This window comes from Trachypithecus francoisi, unplaced genomic scaffold, assembly GCF_009764315.1.
Source record: "Trachypithecus francoisi isolate TF-2019V2 unplaced genomic scaffold, Tfra_2.0 Lachesis_group2, whole genome shotgun sequence".
NCBI classification, from domain to species: Eukaryota; Metazoa; Chordata; class Mammalia; order Primates; family Cercopithecidae; genus Trachypithecus; species Trachypithecus francoisi.
The window spans coordinates 150727825-150746223 of NW_022681465.1; the positions used below are offsets into that span (position 1 = coordinate 150727825).

The window sequence follows — 18399 nt, forward strand, 5'->3', positions numbered from 1 at the left end:
ATGCTCAAAAAACTGAGAAATCTAGGAAGTCACCCTGACAACAGCCTGAATTTAATTGTGTTAAAATGTAAATGAGGCTGGGCACGGTGGCTCCTGCCTGTAATCCCAACACTTTGGAAGGCTGAGGCAGGCAGATCACGAGCTTGAGATTGAGACCACCCTGGCCAACACGGTGAAACCCCGTATCTACTAAAAATACAAAAATTAGCTGGGTGTGGTGGCGTGTGCCTGTAGTCCCAGCTACTCAGGAGGCTGAGGCATGCAAATCGCTTGAATCCGGGAGGCAGAGCTTGCAGTTAGCCCAGATGGCACCACTGCACTCCAGCCTGGAGACAGAGTGAGACTCCATCTCAAAAAAAAAAAAAAAAAAAAAAAGTAAATGGATGTGTATGTTTTCCAATGTAGCAAAAGCCCATTAGCATTAGAAAAATAATATGTATATTCATATGAGGACTTATTCTGCAAAATAATATGTATATTCATATGAGGAGTTACTCTGCAAATGACTTGGGAAGAATTCTAAAAGACATGGGGAAATTCTCATGATACACTGCAAAGAAGAAAAAAGCTATAATTCTGACAGACAGTATGGCCTCAGCTGCTATTTTTAAAAAACTAGTAGGAAATGTACCATATGACTGGGAATAACAGTTCTTGATATGTGAATAAAGTGTCACATAAAAGTGTGACAAGTTTGTGAACAATTTATTTAGGTAAATGAGATTTTTAAAAAATGAAGCTTGTGCATGTTCTTTCATTACACAAAGAAAAGTTTAGAAAGATACATATGAAAAGGTAAGGATTCAACAAATAAACTGCAAAAATGGAAGATGGAGGGGGAGTCTTTTACATTAAAAGAGCTTAAGATACTTAAGAGACATTCAGTCAAATATAAAATGTGGACCTTATATAAGAATCATCTGGGTCAGGGTGGTCGGTGGGTGGGATGGAGGCGACCTTGGAGCAGCACTTGGAAGACACAATGAAGAATCCCTCCATTGTTGGAGTCCTGTGCACAGATTCACAAGTACTTAATCTAGGTTGCCGTGGGACCCTGTCAGCTGAGCACGCTGGAGTGATATCTGTTCTAGCCCAGCAAGCAGCTAAGCTAACCTCTGACCCCACTGATATTCCTGTGGTGTGTCTAGAATCAGATAATGGGAACATTATGATCCAGAAACATGATGGCATCACAGTGGCAGTGCACAAAATGGCCTCTTGACACCTCATATCTGTTCTTCAGCAGCCTGTCACAGGAACTCGATCCTACCTATGTTAATTACCTTATAGAACTACTAAAGTTCCAGTAGTTAGGCCATTCATTTAATGTGCATTGGACACTTTTCTATTTATTTAACAGTCAATTGCTTTCTAATGCTCTATGGACCGACTATTAAGATATTAGTAAGAAAGGATCATGTTTTGAAGCAGCAGGTCCAGGTCACTTTGTATATAGAATTTTGCTATATTCAATAAATCTGTTTGGAGGAAAAAAAAAAAAAAAGAATCATCTGGCAGGGCAAGGTGGCTCACACCTGTAATCCCAACATTTTGGGAGGCCAAGGAGGGTAGATCACTTGAGGCCAGGATTTCAAGACCAGCATGGCCAACATCGTGAACACTGTTTCTACTGAAAATACAAAATATTAGCTGGATGTGGTGGTGCACACCTGTAATCCTAGCTACTCAGGAGGCTGAAGCATGAGAATTGCTTGAACCTGGGAGGTGAAGGCTGCAGTGAGCCGAGATTGCGCCACAGCCTGGGCGAGAGAGTGAGACTCTGTCTCCAAAGAAAAAAAAAACAGGCCAGGCGCGGTGGCTCAAGCCTGTAATCCCAGCACTTTGGGAGGCCGAGACGGGCGGATCACGAGGTCAGGAGATCGAGACCATCCTGGCTAACACGGTGAAACCCCGTCTCTACTAAAAATACAAAAACTAGCCGGGTGAGGTGGTGGGCGCCTGTAGTCCCAGCTACTCGGGAGTCTGAGGCAGGAGAATGGCATAAACCCGGGAGGCGGAGCTTGCAGTGAGCTGAGATCCGGCCACTGCACTCCAGTCCGGGCGACAGAGCGAGACTCTGCCTCAAAAAAAAAAAAAAAAACAAGAAAAAAAATAATCTGTTAAAGATGGTGGAGACCAAGATGAAATTACAGGATGTCAAGATTTGCTTCAAAAAAATCCAAGGAGAGGATAAGGGTAGGCATATAGGTGAAACAAGATAAGGCATTAGTTGAAGCTGGATAGTGGTATCATACAGGTTCATGACACCATTCTTTCTACTTTTGTACATATTTCAAATGTTCCATATTAAATTGTAGTTGGTGGTGGTTCTCCCTAGATTGTAAAATGATGGGTGGTTTTCCGTTTAATTTTTTTCTATTTTTCATGTTTCTATAACGAGCATGTACTGTTTTATAAGCAGAAAAAAATTAAGTCGCTATTTGTTTGTTGAATGACTGCCCAAACTGAGAGACAGCAGGGATACTGTCTCTCTGAGGAGGAGGGATGGTAGTGTGGAGCCATCAGAGAACAGGATGGGGACCAAATGGAGACTCTTTGTGCAGAGGCTGGGGACAGCTGCAGGGCAGGGCCTGGGTTACAGCCTAAGAAGGGGGAAATGGTTTGTTGGGCTCAGAGCTTGAGACAACAGTTATTGGGATCAGACACCCAAAGGATGACCTGAGAAGGGATAGTGGTGGGGAGGAGAAGCATGTGCCAAACAGAGACTTAAGAATGTAAGTCTTCTTCATTCTTTTCCCTTTCCCTTTTCTCTTTCTTTCTTTCTTTCTTTCTTTCTTTCTTTCTTTCTTTCTTTCTTTCTTTCTTTCTTTCTTCTTTCTTTCTTTCTTTCTTTCTTCTTTTTCTCTCTTTCTCTCTTTCTTTCTTTTTTTTTTTTGATGGAGTCTCGCTCTGTCATCCAGGCTGGAGTGCAGTGGTGCGATCTCGGCTCACTGCAACCTCCACCTCCTGGGTTCAAGCGATTCCCCTGCCTCAGCCTCCCGAGTAGCTGGGACTACAGGTGCGCACCACCACTCCTGGCTAATATTTTGTATTTTTAGTAGAGATGGGGTTTCATCATGTTGGCCAGTTTGGTCTCAAACTTCTGAGCTCAGGTGATCCGTCCACCTCAGCCTCCCAAAGTGCTGGGATTATAGGCGTGAGCCAAGGCGCCTGGCCAGGTCGTCTTCCTTTTGTCTAGGCAGTGTGACCCAGTGCTGACTTGAACTTGAACAAGTTTACTGAAGAACTCAACGCTAGCCCTGCTTTGAAGCTGGTGTGTCTGACCAGACCAGGCTGCAGGGCAGTGGGCAAGATGGTGGGGAGGGAGTGAGGCAGGGCATCAACAGAAGACTGGAACCAGGGTTAGACTGAATGAAAGGAACCTTCATCCCCTCACTCCAAGGCCAGCAAAGAGAAAACTCCCTGCCATTCCCTTGATCCCAGGAGGCCTCACCACAGGGCTTTTGCGTAGGATTTCCCATTTGAAATGCTTTTCCTTCTGCGTAGGCAGTGTGACCCAGAGCTGGCTTGAACTTGAACTAAGTTTACTGAAGAACTCAACACTAGCCCTGCTTTGAAGCTGGTGTGCCTGACCATCTGGAATGCTCTTCCTTCTTTTCTTCAGCTGGTTAATTTGTATTTGTCTTTCGATCTCAGCACAACTTCATTTCCAGGATGTCCTCCTCCTCCCTAAATCAAATCCCTATTATACTCCCACACCACCAGATACAATTCTACCTAGCACCATGACAGCTTCAGTCTCACATTTATTTGTGTAATTATTTGGTCAATATTTGTCTCCTTCAATGCACTGTAAACTCCTGAAGGGCAGGGGCCTCCCACATCAAAAACACTGCCTGGCCAACAGAAAGTGCTCACTGACCATTTGTTGAATGAATGAAGGAGTGAAGTTGAAGTTACTGGACTAGATCCTAGTGCTTATTTCATATTAACCACTTTGGAACCACTGAATCAAAAATGTGGCCAGGGTCAATGGCTCATGCCTGTAATTCTAGCACTTTGGGAAGCTGAGGCAGGTGGATCAGTTGAGGTCGGGGAGTTTGAAACCAGCCTGGCCGACATGGCGAAACCCATCTCTACTAAAAATACAAAAATGAGCTGGGCGTGGTGGTGCACACCTGCTGTCCCAGCTACTTGGGAGGCTGAGGCAGGAGAATCACTTGAACCTGGCAGGCAGAAGTTGCAGTGAGCTAAGATTGCACCACTGCACTCCAGCTTGGGCAACAGAGCAAGACTCCGTTAAAAAAAAAAAAAAAAAAAGTCTGTTGCATCCCCCACAGGTTAACTAAGGAAGAAAAGAGAGGAGAGAGAGAGAGGTTCCGCACCTTCTCCTCCATATTTCCAAGAGCTCCCACATGTATTCCAGGCCACTAAGCCTCTCATCTGATGAAACGGGAGTTGAGGCAGAGGTAAGGTGCTCATCCCAGAGAACACATGAGAGGCAGTTGGTGGGGCTTCCAGGTTCAACAGTGAATTCTGCTTCAAAGTCAGTGTATGGCTTGGGGTGGAGGTAGGTAGAGGGAACATAAATGGCCTAGAACTTCTCAATGTCACCTCTTCCTAGAAACCTTCCCTGATCTTCCCCCCATTACACTCACATTGTTCTCTGCCTCTCAGAACTTACTATGATTTGTAGCTAGATTATTTTTTTTCCATGATCTCGGCTCACTGCAATCTCTGCCTCCCGGGTTCAAGCAGTCCTCCTGCCTCAGCCTCCCAAGTTGCTAGGATTACAGGTGCCTGCCACCACGCCCGGCTAATTTTTGTATTTTTAGTAGAGATGGGGTTTCACCACGTTGGCTGCCAGGCTAGTCTCAAACCCCCACCTTGTGGGGGTGGTCCATCCACCTTGGCCTCCCAAAGTGCTGGGATTACAGGCGTGGGCCACAATGCCCAGGCTTTTTTTTTTTTTTACTTGTTGCAAATTTTCTGTCTCCACTGCTGGCCTGGAGGCCTGTGAGTTCCGGGATCACATCTACTTGTTCACTCTTTTTTTTTTTTTTTGAGACGGAGTCTCCCTCTGTTGCCCAGACTGGAGTACAGTGGCACAATCTCGGCTCACTGCAAGCTCCACCTCCCAGGTTCACGCCATTCTCCTGCCTCAGCCTCCTGAGTAGCTGGGACTACAGGCACCTGCCACCACGCCCAGCTAATTTTTTGAATTTTTGTAGAGACGGGGTTTCACCGTGTTAGCCAGAATGGTCTCGATCTCCCAACCTCGTGATCCACCCACCTCGGCCTCCCAAAGTGCTGGGATTACAGGCGTGAGCCACCGCGCCCAGCCTACTTGTTTACTCTTATAGCCCAATGTTTGGCACAGGGGTAACAGCCTACTTGTTTACTCTTATAGCCCAATGTTTAGCTCATAGTAGATGCTCGATAAATATTTGTTGAATAGGCCGGGCGCGGTGGCTCAAGCCTGTAATCCCAGCACTTTGGGAGGCCGAGACGGGCGGATCACGAGGTCAGGAGATCGAGACCCTCCTGGCTAACACGGTGAAACCCCGTCTCTACTAAAAATACAAAAAACTAGCCGGGCGAGGTGGCGGGCGCCTATAGTCCCAGCTACTCGGAGGCTGAGGCGGGAGAATGGCGTGAACCCGGGAGGCGGAGCTTGCAGTGAGCTGAGATCGTGCCACGGCACTCCAGCCTGGGCGACACAGCGAGACTCCGTCTCAAAAAAAAAAAAAAAAAAAAAAAAATTTGTTGAATAAATGAATGAATGAATACATTAATGGCTTAATGGATAACTTATGAGAAGATTGGCAAGGCCGGCAGGGAGAAGGACAACAGCTGGGGTCAAAGGAAGGGCAAGGGCAGCCCAAGCCTTTTGATCTGCTGCTTTTTAGGGGGCTTCTAAGAAGCACTTTGCGTTCCTAAAACGGGTGACAGGACTGTGCATGCCCAGGAGCTGGAATCTCTGCCATACACCAAGGGCTCCTGGGTCCTTGTGGCAACAAGGGTTTGGTTGGTTGCAGGATAGGGAGAGAGGATTCTTGGAAGCTCAGCATCTGTAGCAACTTGGCAAATGTGGACAGCAAGTACTCAACCATTGAGGAGGTAGGGTAAGGTGGCCCAAGCTCCTGCTTCTCTCCGTGGGCTCTGAGACTCCTCCAGGCTCCTGACTTCTAACTGGGAGGCCTGGCCCACAGCCTATCCCACTCTGCTCAGACCAACTGAAGATCGTTCTGCTGAAGTTTCCCTCCCCTTCAGCCCGCAGGGGGTTCCTGTCTCAGCAGGAATTCATACCAGATTGAAATGAGCAGCTGGGGCTGCTTGGATGGGAGGGTGTGTGGTGGAGAGCTGTGATCAAAGGCTCAGTGTGTGAGGGGCAGGGAAGGAAGAGAGCGGGGTGGTGGTGGTGGTGGGTGGTGGGTGGGGGGTTGTGTGTGCTGGCTTGCCCACAAGCACAAAAAAATGAGAGAAGAGACAGAGGCTCAGAGAAAAAGACGAGATAAAATAAAAAGAGAGATAAAGAAAGAGTAACAGAGAAAGAGGCAGAAAAAGACAACAGGCACAGAGAGATATACAGAGACAGAGGCAAAGAAAGAGATGCAGTGAGGCTGAGAACAGAGAGGAAAGCAGAAATAGTGACAGACCGAGAAACATAGAGGCTGGGGATAGAAGAACACAAGGCGCTAGGAAATGGGGAAAGGAGAAACAGAAAAGAGGTCCAGGACAAGGACAGGGAGGCAGAGATAGAGAAGGAGAAAGTGACGAAGAGTCCTATGTAGTCACTCACTCCACGTTAATTGAGCACTTATGCCATGGCAGGCACAGTGGGCGGCACAGATCGATGCAAGTAGACAAATGAAAGGGACTGAAGCTGAGGTGCAGCAATCAAGACCGAAGCTAAGACAGAGATGGAGAAGAGAGGGAGAGGCAGAGATTGCAAAGCGAGATAGAGACTGAGGGAAGGACCCAGAGGCAAGAGAAAGTGGCAAAGACAGAAATTCAAGAAAAAGGGGCAGAGATACAGAGACCCCACAGACGGAGAGGGCAGGACGAGTAGGGGCAGAGGACAGTGGGAGGAGCAGCCGGATGAGGGAGGCCTGCTCCATGCCCCACCCAGTCCTTCCTCAGTCCCACCTCCAGCTGTGCTGCCTCCACTCTCCCCAGGCTCCAATCAGCCTTGGCTCTGGAGGCTCTGGAGGAGGTGCTGACTGCGGACGGCATCCTCCGGTCAAATGTTTTTCTGCCTGAGCCCCAGGTCAGAATGGAGCACAGCTCAACTCAGAGGAGGGAGTTAGGCAGTACATGGGCATAGAAAGCCTCGCTTTCACCCAGAGACCAGCTTAAGACCACCTTTGGTTCCACAGTGCCCTCAGGGGATAGGAAAAGGTGCCGGTCGTGGGGAGGAGGGAAGGAGCAAGCATGTGAATTGAGCTTCCTGAACAGTCAGAGCAGTCGCCTCTTCCTTCTGGGGTCTGTGTGCCAGCCCCCCACACACCAAGACCTCCCTGGGATCTCAAACTGAGGGAGAAGCCATTTGTAGCAAATGCTGAGCCCTCCCCCATCTCCTCCCACATCATCCCTGAGAAAATGCGGCAGAGAAGAGGGTGGGCTGGAGAATCAGTCACCTACCCGCTGGTGCCGGGTCTCTGGGCCTGAGAGAAACGCCAGTCCGTGTTGGGCGGGGCTTGCTGTGGAGAAAACAGAGGGAGAGGGGCTGAGTACCTGTGAGAAATTAGAATGTCACCCGAGCCCCTAGGGATGGGTCTGGAGAGAAGGAGGGGAGTGGGCACAGAGAAGAAAATGGGCTAAGAGGGGGCGGGGTGGACTCATCTCCAAAGACAAAATACACCTCAGGTCTCAGAGGTCTGAGGTACCAGAAACCAAGAGATAAATCACATTTCATGTGACCACAGTGAGCAAGCTCAGACTCCTTTCCTAAAGAAATGGCCCCTTCCTCCCTGCCCCCAGAGTCAGAACTCCTGAGCCAAAATTCAAGGACTGAAGGCATCTTCTGTGGAACTGGGGGAAGAGGTGCAGAGAAATTCCCCTAAAGTGGCAGAGGAGGCTTTTCAATGATAATTCCACCAGCCCTAGAATGAGTTTATTCAACTCCTCAGCTGCGAACAAAGCATCCTCTGCAGCAAGATGGCTGCTGCTCCTGGTAACCCTTTTGGTGCCAGGTTGTGCAGTGATACATTCACAGGGACACCTTCTCCGGGTCCTTGGCTCGCAAGGATCTCTTCCCACAGCTAAAGACATTATTAATTTAGGAGTCATGCCAGATTGGGCCTTTGCATGGCATCCAAGTCCCGGGACACTTCTCACCCCTGGAACTCTGTGCCAGACAATGGTCTGTGACTAAGGAGAAGAGAACAAGGCTGCTCTGTCTGAGACGGAGAAAAATGGAAGGGATGCAGGGGGGAGGGATTCAGTTCCCATAACCTCCAAGTAGGACCAGCTAAGTCTCCAGGGCTCCCAAGGGGCTGATTTGTAGCCATCTCTCACCTAGCTGAAGGTGGGGGGCTCGGGCCAGCCACTTCATTCCTCAGTCCCTTCTGGTCTTTCCAGGGGATGTGTTATCCCATCACACAATCTCATGGAGCACTCCTAGAGCCATCTCCTCACTGGTTCTGGGGTGGGCTGGTAATTAATACTCATACTTGCTCCCAGAAGTGGAGAGTGTGAGTATCTCAGATTACTCCAGGGAGAAGGAAGCTCCAGAACTGCCAGCGGCTCACTCTAAGGCCCACAGGTAGCAGTGATATGAGCAGAACCCAGAAACCTAGCATTCCAGGTACATCGGAAGTCACCAGCACCATTCTAGGGCTGCCATGGAGAAGGGCACAAGGATGGCCAGCCCTCAGCCACTGTATTCTTAGACACAGCAGAATCTACATGGAAATGCAATAATTGTGGTAGGAGGAAAGGGAGCTGAGGGAAACTCAACCTACATAAGGATAACTGGCCAAGTTTGCACTGTGGGAACTGCTCAGAAATACGGAGCTGCAGAAGACTTTCCCCACATGTAAGGTCCTAAAAGGGAAGGAACCCCACCCTTGCCCCATCCCAGCAGAAGCAAACTCCCAGCAGAGCCAACCCCCATCTCCTGTCCTCAAGCTTTTAAAGTTCCAAGTGTCAAGAAATTAAAAACACAAATTCTGGAGTTAGATAGGGGTTAGAATCTCTCTTACTTGCTCTGTGAACTTGAGCAAGTCAGTTGACCTTTTTGAAGCTGTTATAAGAAAGGCATGTTAGTACCTAGCCAACAGCAATGGTGGAAGGAGCGAATGAGATGAGATGCTCAAAAGAGTTATATAGTAAGTTTCTCTCAATCAGTTATCAAAATCACCTGGGGGTGTTTCAAACTAGAGTCCTGATTCCATAGGGGCAGAGTTAGGCATAGATATATTTTGAATAAAAGCTCCTGGAGTTGGGGAAACAGGTTTTTTACTATTGCAGTTTCCTCACACATAAGGGCACCCTGGCATCCGGCAGAGCCTACAGCTTTCCATCTGCCAGAGGAGAGAGGACTTGTTAGAGTCTCAGATAGCTTGGTCACCTCCAAATCTCTGACCCTAGATCGCTGGGCACATTGTGATCACGACGGCGCCAAAAGCCTGTATCTCTGGGCGTTGAGAGCCAGGGCACTACAGGCTTCCACTTCCTGCGGGAGGAAGGGGCCGCTCTTGCCACAGGCTCTTGACACCAGGCCTGCTGTCCTATAGAGGCTCACTCACTCGCCCAAGGCCGAGCCCTGCGCCTCGGGCCACTGGGCAGCTCTGCCTGTCCTCCTGCTCGAGGCTGCTGGGTTGAGAGAGGTCGCCACCCTTGAGATGGAGCCCCGGGACCATCCGAACCTCTGGCCCAAGGGTCATAGAGTCCCGCCCGCCTGACACTTAGAGCGCGGAGTCGCTCCAGCACTCCTGGGCCCGTGCCTAGCTCAGGCCGCCCCTAGACGACCCAGCCCAGCCCGGGGCCCAGGTGGGAGAGGTGAGAGGAGGCTCCGGAGTCCTCGCCTGGTCCTGGGCGGCCGCGATCTGGGACCCTCACTAAGGCGCGCACAAGCTGCTAAGAGTACCCCTGAGCCAGGCGGAGGGAACGGTCTCAGAGGGGAACTGCGAGTGGGCCGGGACAGGCCTGTGAACCTGGCCGCGAGCAAGTGGCAGTGAAAGCTGGTATTCGTGTAAGCGCAAGTGCGAGGGGTGTGTGCCTGCGTCCGCGCATGTGTTGGCGGGGCGTGGCGAGCCCGTGTACCGTGCGTGGGCCGTGGGGGTGGCCTGCAGGGAGGACACGCATGAGCTCCGCGCGCACACCTAAGTCCTGCAGACAGATGCGGTTGGGTGATGCGGGAATAGGGAGGGTAACAGCGAAGTCACAGATGCTGGGAGTTGGGGAGAAATCGAAGAGGAAACCTCAAGACCGGCGAAGCGTGCCGGAGCCGGCGCCTAGGAGGCTGGCTGCAGGGGTGGATCTGTGACTGCCTCCTCCCGGGACCCCCGACACCCCCGGAAATCGCCCGAAATTCACTGGAAGCTCGACGGGGGCCCCAGCCTTTTCTGTGTGTGGGGTGGGGGTCGGTCCCACCTCCCCTCGCTCACAGTCGCCACCACCCCCGGTGCTCGGAGCCCCATCCCTTAATCGGCCACTCCACTGGTTCCGCGCAAACGGTCCAATGATCCCGAGAATCGGGTGGAGCGCAGCCAGCGGCCGAGCCGCCCGGAGAGGAGTGGATGCCAGTTCAGTCCCTTATGAGGACGGGCGGCTTCTCTAGTGCCGCCCCCAGGGGTCGCCTGGGGCGCCGCCGAGCCCCTCACCTGGCTCCGCTCCCGCAGTGTATTAGAGCGGGACCGGATGGCGTCAGGCTCCAGCGCCAGAGCTGTGGGCTGCTGAACGCTGAGGGGTCTTAGGAAAGTGAAGTCACTGCCGTCCGAGGCCGGTGAAAAGCACGTCCTGTAGCAATGGCCCTGCGAGTCTGTGGGCCGCAGCGTCACCTCCATGTACTTGAGCGTGCCGTCCGAGCTCACTTGCAGGTTGGGGCTGGACTGCTTATAGAAGTCCCGGGAGGGTGAGTCCTGGCGCCTGCAGCACTGCCCTCCACCCCCGTCCCTGTCTGCGTTCCCCTGAAGGCACTTAGCTGACAGAAAGGTGAAGGTGACTAGGGATAAGAGACTGACGGTCGCTAGAGCCACAATGAGGTAAAGCGTAAGGTCTGAACGCTCAGGAGAGTGTTTGAGAAAGTCACTGGATTTGGGCATTTCCTCAGGGTCCTCATCCTCCAGAACCAGCAGCACTGTGGCTGTGGAGGAGAGTGAAGGGTCACCATTGTCCCTCACCAGGACCACCACCTGCTGGGTGTCAGAGTCATCCTCCAGTAAGGCCCGGGCTGTGCGCACCTCACCAGTGTGTGTAGACACGAGGAACAGTCCTGGGGCTGTGGACTGTGGCAACAGTGAGTAGGAGAGCCACGCATTGTGGCCTGCATCAGCATCCACGGCTGTCACCTTGGTGACCAAGGAGCCAGGAGGAGCAGAGCGAGGGAGACGCTGGGGGGCTGAGTGTTCCCAGCCTGGCCGTGGGTGCAGCACAGCTGGGGCATTATCATTCTCATCCAGGACAAACACGTGCAGAGATGTGTTGGCATGCAATGGGGGAGAGCCAGAGTCTCGAACCCCCACCACAATCTGCAGCATCTGCAGCAATTCATAGTCAAAGGTACGCTGGGCAAACACCCGTCCATCCTCTGGGTTGACATACACAAAGGAGGAGGCTGGGGCTCCCTGAATCTGATTTCCTACAATGGAGTAGGTGAGGCGGGCATTATCCCCAGTGTCTGGATCTGAGGCAGCCACAGTGCAGAGAAGGGAGCCTGGAGGCCGGTTTTCTAGGATGTAAGCAGTGTAAAGCTGCTGGTTGAAGTGGGGTGCATTGTCATTAACATCTGAAATGTTGAGCCTGATGGTGAGATGTTTGTGCAGGGGAGGTGAACCAGCATCGCTGGCCAGCAGCTCGATGGTATAGTGGGATGTGGCCTCCCGGTCCAAAGGCTGGCTGGTTAGCAGTGAGTAGTGGTTCTCAGAAGGCTTAATCTGAAATGGCAGGTCCGGAGAGATATCAAGGCTCACTTCACCATTTCTACCTGAGTCTCGGTCTCGCACATTAAATAACCCCACTACTGTGCCCACTGGTGTGCTCTCTAGGACAGGGTTGGCCAAAGAGGCCAATAGCACCTCTGGGGCATTGTCATTGACATCCCCCACATCCACTTGAATCACACAGTGGCCCTCCATGGCAGGCTGTCCCTGGTCACGGGCTCTTGCATGAATTTCATAGAAACTTGACTCCTCAAAGTCTATGGGACCCAACACATGGATTGCCCCACTGCTAGGGTCTAGGCCAAAGAGGTTCCTCACTGCCTCAGATGTGTGGTCTCCAAAAGAATAGTCTAGTTGGCCGTTGGTGCCCTCGTCTGGATCAGTGGCATTGAGGCGGAGCAGCAGAGTACCAATGGGTGCATTCTCTGGGATTCCCACACGTAGAACTGAGGATTGGAAGGTTGGAGCGTTATCATTGATGTCCAGCACGATGACAGAGATAAGGGTGGTCCCTGAGCGGGCTGGGGTCCCTCCATCCACAGCAGTAAGCACCAGCTGATGTCTTGTCTGGGCTTCACGATCCAGCTGCTGCTCTAGCACCAGCTCTGGGAATGGTTTCCCATCTTTTAGGGTCTTCACATTCAGAGAGAAGTGGCTGTTGGGGCTTAGAGTGTAAAAGCTCACGGTATTGGTGCCCACATCTGGATCTTGGGCACTGTCCAATGGGAATCGTGCCCCAGGTGCTGCTGATTCTGAGATGTGCATCTCTCGCCCATAGGTAGCAAAGCTAGGAGAGTTGTCATTGAGATCCAGGATCTCTACCTCTACACGGATTAGCTCCAGGGGGTGTTCAGTCACCACCTGCACTGGCAGCAGGCAGCTGGTGCTGGCTCCACATAGGCTTTCTCGGTCAATCTTTTGATTCACTGCCAGGGCACCACTCATCAAGCTCAGGGAAAAATAGCGCCCATTCTCCTCAGAGCCCAACTGCAGCCGCCGGCTCAACAGATCTGTCATCTTTAAGCCCAGATCCTGAGCAACATTCCCCACCAGCGTCCCCGGCTCAGACTCCTCCACCACTGAGTAACGAAGCTGCCCAGACACCCAGCCCCAGCAGCACAAGGACAACATGCACAGCACTTGCCATTTCCCAGCGAGCTGTGGGGGTGTCTTGTGCCCCATGACCCAGAAGTCCCTTCGTGGAGAGTAAGTCTGTGCTGTCCTGTCTCCAAGGTAGACCCAGGGCTTGGAATGCAGCAGCTGAAGTCTCTTATGTCTCCTTCTAGCCTCTTAAAAACTGCTCGGAGCTTTGCCTGCCTGCAGCAGTTCTTCTTAGTCACCCAGTGGCGGGGGTGGGCGGTGGGGAGGGGAGCTGAATTTGAGTGGAGCTGGGGAGCTGGAGGAGGAGAGGCGGGCTGGAAGAGCAGATCTCCCACCTCAACTCTGAGTCTGATTGGCCAAAAGGTCTATGTGTTCTCAACCAATTATGAAGTCTCCTCAAGCCTGGAAACCTTGGGAACACACACTGCAAATCTGTGTCACAGAAGCTTCCTACCTCCCCACCCATTTCGTGCTGCAGGTTGATTCAGCCCCCTTGGCAGCAAAGTTTGACAGCTCAGATGGTGCTCAACAGGGAAGACAAAGTGATACAAAACTCCTCAGCGTTCTGTCCCAGCAACTTCCTGCATGACTTCAGAAGCTTCCACCACTTTGCTTGAACCAGCAAAATCTTGTCCTTCTGGGAGAGGCAAAGCCCATGTATTCCCCCTCCCTCCCCCATCCTTCTGAATGCTGCTAAGGTGAGAGAAAAGATTAGTAAGAACCTTGTAAAGTCTTGCCCTGACTCTCCAGCAATGCTTTGAGGAAATCTCAATGTCAGCTGACATGGGACTTAGCTTTTCTGACACCCCAGACCCCAAATGTGGAATGAGTGTTACAGTTTTTGGGTAGGGGAACATTTCTGGGGCTGAATCAGGTCACCCAGGACAGTGGTCAGAGGCCAAGCATGGATGGCCTCTAGGTTTCATGGTTTCACCAAATTCAGGAGAACTCAACTTAAAGATACACAGGGTGGCTGTTTCTATGAATCAGCCAACTGTAAACCAGTTTTCTGTCATAAGTGATTTCACTTACTGCTTTTTTTCAAAGGTGATGACCAGCCCGCCCCAACCTTCCAATTTACTGCATCTAGTTCAAATCCCCAGTAGGGACTTTATCTGAGTCCTAAGATCCAGACCAAAAGATCTGTGCTACCAGCCACTCTGATGTGTGCCTCTCTATTCCTTTAGTTCTCTCGTCTTTCTGCTGTATGCTATGTTTCAGATAGAGAGATCCCTTCACAGTGTACTAGATACTGTGAGACAAAGATTTTATTCCCCCTCAATCCCTTGGGAAATGGTAAACTAGAGTTAAGGTACTTCAGAATCTGATCCACTCTTTCAGGAAGAGTAGAGAAAACAGCCACCTTTGTCCAAGTGACTGCCTGGTGCACTGTACCCTGTGCACCGTAGCCTTCTGTGCTCCCACATTCCATCAGCATGCTTCCACAACAGCCTGGCTCTTGATCACCAATTACTTTCATTTCTGACTCAGATACAGGCATGACCCATCCCCAGTGCTAAATTGTGACAACTCTAGTTAATTCATAAAACAGTTACAAAGCACGGTGTCTACCACATAGTTACCTCTCACAAAAATGGTGACATCACTATGGGCTCTTACTGAGAGGCCAGTACTCTTTAGGACATGGCCTAACCATATGCCTGGATCAGAATAACTCTCAAGCATTGGTTGAGCCTGCAAAGGTCTCACCTCCAGCCCATAGAGAAGATCAGAGGGTGGGCAGCTTGGGCGAACAGGTTCCCCTGCCATAGGTGCACTGGGTGACTTCACCATCATGAAGCTATCACTCCGAGTGGGTGCAGAAGCCAAGGGTGTACAGCCGTGAGAGTGGCCTCCCACATCAACAAACTTGATAGGGTCATCTGACCCTAGCTGGATTCGGAGGATCCCATTGGAAGGGGGAAGCCCCTCCCTCCTTCGAGATCTGGTGAGACAAGCACAGGTGCCTGCAGGAAAGCAGGTCACTCCACAGGCTGCCCCACGAAGGCACTTAGAGAGTAGTGCCACGAATGAGCCAAAGGAGACAAAGCAAATCGCCACTAGGGACACAGCCAAGTAGAGAGTTAGACGAGATTCTCCTTCCCTTGGAGCTGAAGATTCTCGAAGATCTGGGACAACTGGATGTGTGTCTTCCTCTAAGGACACTAAGAGAGTAACAGAGGTAGAGAGTGGTGGACTACCACTATCCTTTACCACAATGACCAGCTTCTGTGGTGGGAGGTCAGCTGGGATGGGAACAGCTGTCCGCACCTCCCCAGCATATCTAGAGACTGCAAACAGGCTGGGATCTGGGGCCTCCAGGAGCTGATAGGAAACCCAAGCATTGTAACCTGAATCCAGGTCCACAGCAGTCACCTTTGTGATTAGGTGGCCAGCACCAACTGATGGAGGCAGTGCTTGGGGACATAAGGAACCAGGCCGGGCCCGAGGTCGGAGCACAGCTGGGGCATTGTCATTGAGGTCCAGCACAAATAGACGAACTGTCACAGTGCTGCTAAGGGGTGGATTGCCCCGATCCCGGGCCTGCACCTCAAACTGCAGTGTCTGGGTTTGCTCATAGTCAAAGGATCGAGTAGCATGAACAGCTCCTGTCTGGGGGTTCAGAGAGATGAAGGAGGAAGCTGACACATCTCGATTCCTGGGCTCCAGGAGCGAGTAGGAGATAAGCGCATTCAAGCCAGAGTCTGGGTCAGAGGCTGCAAGGGAGCAAAGCAGGTCCCCTGGGCGATTGTTCTCAGGAACAAACACCTCATGTGACCTCTGAAAGAAAGAGGGTGGATTATCATTCACATCTGAAATATTGAGAAAAATAGTTCTGTGGGTACTGAGAGGAGGGTTCCCAGCATCAGAAGCAGTGACCATGATGTCATAGCTAGATTTGGCCTCTCGATCTAAGGGTCCAGCAGTCACCAGGGAGAACTGGTTCCTGAAGGCAGACTTGAGGGCAAATGGCAAGTGGTCGGGAATGCGGAGGCTCACATCTCCATTTGACCCTGAGTCCGGATCCTGCACACTGATAAGTGCCACCACAGTGCCAGGTTCTGCACTCTCGGGGAGGGTTCCAAGCTCTGAGGTCACTGTGATGTAAGGGGCATTGTCATTTACGTCCAGCAGATCCACTCGAAGGCTGCAATGTTGCTCCATGGCTGGAGAACCCCCATCGCGAGCCCGCACATCAAATTCATAGTAATTCTCACTCTCAAAGTCTAGGGCCCCCAAAAGAGTAAGCTTTCCAGTAGTGGGGTGCAGGCTAAAGAGGTTTCTTACACGATCAGGGGTATGACCACTGAAATAAAAGGTGACGTTACCACTGGGACCCAGGTCCGGGTCGGAGGCATTGAGCTGGATGAGCACCATGCCCGCTGGTGCGCTCTCCAACACACTAATCCTGTAGCTGGATTGCTGGAAGGCTGGGGCGTTGTCGTTTACGTCCAGCACGGATACCCGGAGCTCTGCCGTGCCAGATCTCGGCGGGTTCCCTCCATCTACAGCAGTCAGCACCAGGCGGTAGTCCGATTGCTTCTCTCGATCCAAAGGCTTCTCCAGGAGCAGCTCTGGGACCAGGCTGCCGTCGCTGCGCTTCTTCACATCCAGCGCAAAGTGTTCATTGGAGCTCAGCCTATAGCTGCTAATCGAATTGCTCCCCACATCTGCATCCTGAGCCTTTTCCAACGGGAAACGCTGTCCTGGAGGAGCTGCCTCCCCAATTTCCAAGTCCAGCTGCTGCCGCGGAAAACGGGGGGCGTGATCATTCACATCTACGATCTCTACCTCTGCTCGGTACATTTCCAAAGGACCCTCGGTGACAAACTCCAGGGGCACGATGCAGCTGGCACTGAGCCCACACAGTGCCTCTCGGTCGATTGGGTTTTTGATGAGCAGGGCTCCGCTGTCCAAATCCACTCGGAAGTGTCTTTGGTTCACCTCTCCAGCGACCTGCAGCCTGCGAGCTGACAGACTGTCCGTATCCAGCAGGAAATCTTGGGCGACATTCCCTACAAAAGTCCCTTCCTGTGACTCCTCTGGGACCGGGTAGCGGATCTGCCCACAAACGTAACCCAGGTGGTAAAAGAGGAACAAAAGGGTAGCCCACCGCCAGATTTCTGTCCAGTTTCTCACCTTGCGGAGCATTGCTGCCGCCCGCTAATTCTCTACTTGCTCTTGAGACGCGGATGAAGCCGACCCACCCCAAACAGCCACAGCAGCTGGAGACACCTATCTCGCTTTCCCCGCGCCAGCTCTGGCGCGGCTTGGCCGGCGCCGCAAGGGTTACGCGCCGTTTTTGCTGGTGGCGGGGTAGATTTGTCTGCCTTTCACCACCCGATTGGCAGACAGCGGCTCCCGGGCTCAGCCAATAGGCTGAACAGAGAACGTCCCAACAGCAGCAGGGTTAATGCGTCGCAGCATTGAAGGGGAAAAAGCCCACCCTATCCTCCTCGCTCCCCCACCCCACAAAAAACCCAGCCTATCTTTTCGCCTTCCTCCCGCTCAACGGCATGTTTTTCCACGGGTTGTTACCTCTGTGGGGAGGCAGACAACATATACGGTTTTTCTTTTTTTCCTAACACATCAACTGACCCCGCCCCTTTTCGGCGGGGAAAACAGCCACAGCCTGAGCCCTAGCAACCTGCGGCCCACTGAGAGGGAGAGTAGCCATTGGAGAGTGGTCACTTTGTTCAAGCCAGTGTTGTCATCAACCAGTATTCTAAATGAGTAGCTTCCATCTCAGTCTGATTGTATTAGGGCAACTGCTAATTAGAACCACTGCCATATACTCAAAACTCTGCCCTTCTGCAGAATATTCAGAAACAGATCCATCTCTGCAGAAAAGGCTTACACATTAATGTAGCCAATTAAATTTATGCAGTACACGTTTTCATTGTAACAGGAGGCACAGCCGAAACCAAACCTCTCTTATTCAGACATTTGCTAGTGATACACTAGATACACTAAATTACCATTCATTGATTTCAAGGACAGTATGGAAGCTGGGTGGAGGAAGCCAGGAGAGGGAGATGTTTCAAAACAGTAAAGAATCAGTGTGTCTGGGAGGTGCTAAGGACCAGATCTCTTTACCTGGCAGAATGCTATGCTACCAACAGCATTGTGCCTACAAATTCCCTTTATTTGACCCCAAGGTATTCTGGATATGTTGTTAATTACCAACAAAGACCATTTCACAAGAGCAAGCTTTTCACTTAGCCCCAGA

General features: G+C 51.4%; 2 protein-coding genes across 21 annotated transcripts in view; one reads left to right on the forward strand and one right to left on the reverse strand.

Annotated features, from left to right (window-relative positions):
* LOC117065702 (protocadherin gamma-C4) overlaps positions 1–18399 on the reverse strand; it is a 181706-nt gene that overhangs the window by 12050 nt on the left and 151257 nt on the right. For 18 of the 20 annotated variants that reach the window (XM_033180878.1, XM_033180870.1, XM_033180885.1 and 15 more), the window contains exon 2: positions 7606–7664. In XM_033180878.1, coding sequence (XP_033036769.1) covers positions 7606–7664 — 59 coding nt within the window. Of the gene's footprint in view, positions 1–7605; positions 7665–10790; positions 13762–14879; positions 17623–18399 lie in introns of those variants that run through there. The other 2 variants (XM_033180868.1, XM_033180866.1) reach the window with 2 other exon arrangements.
* LOC117065708 (ragulator complex protein LAMTOR5) lies at positions 926–1504 on the forward strand. Its single transcript, XM_033180891.1, has one exon. The coding sequence runs from the start codon at positions 947–949 to the stop codon at positions 1220–1222; it is 276 nt and encodes a 91-aa protein (XP_033036782.1). The 5' UTR covers positions 926–946; the 3' UTR covers positions 1223–1504.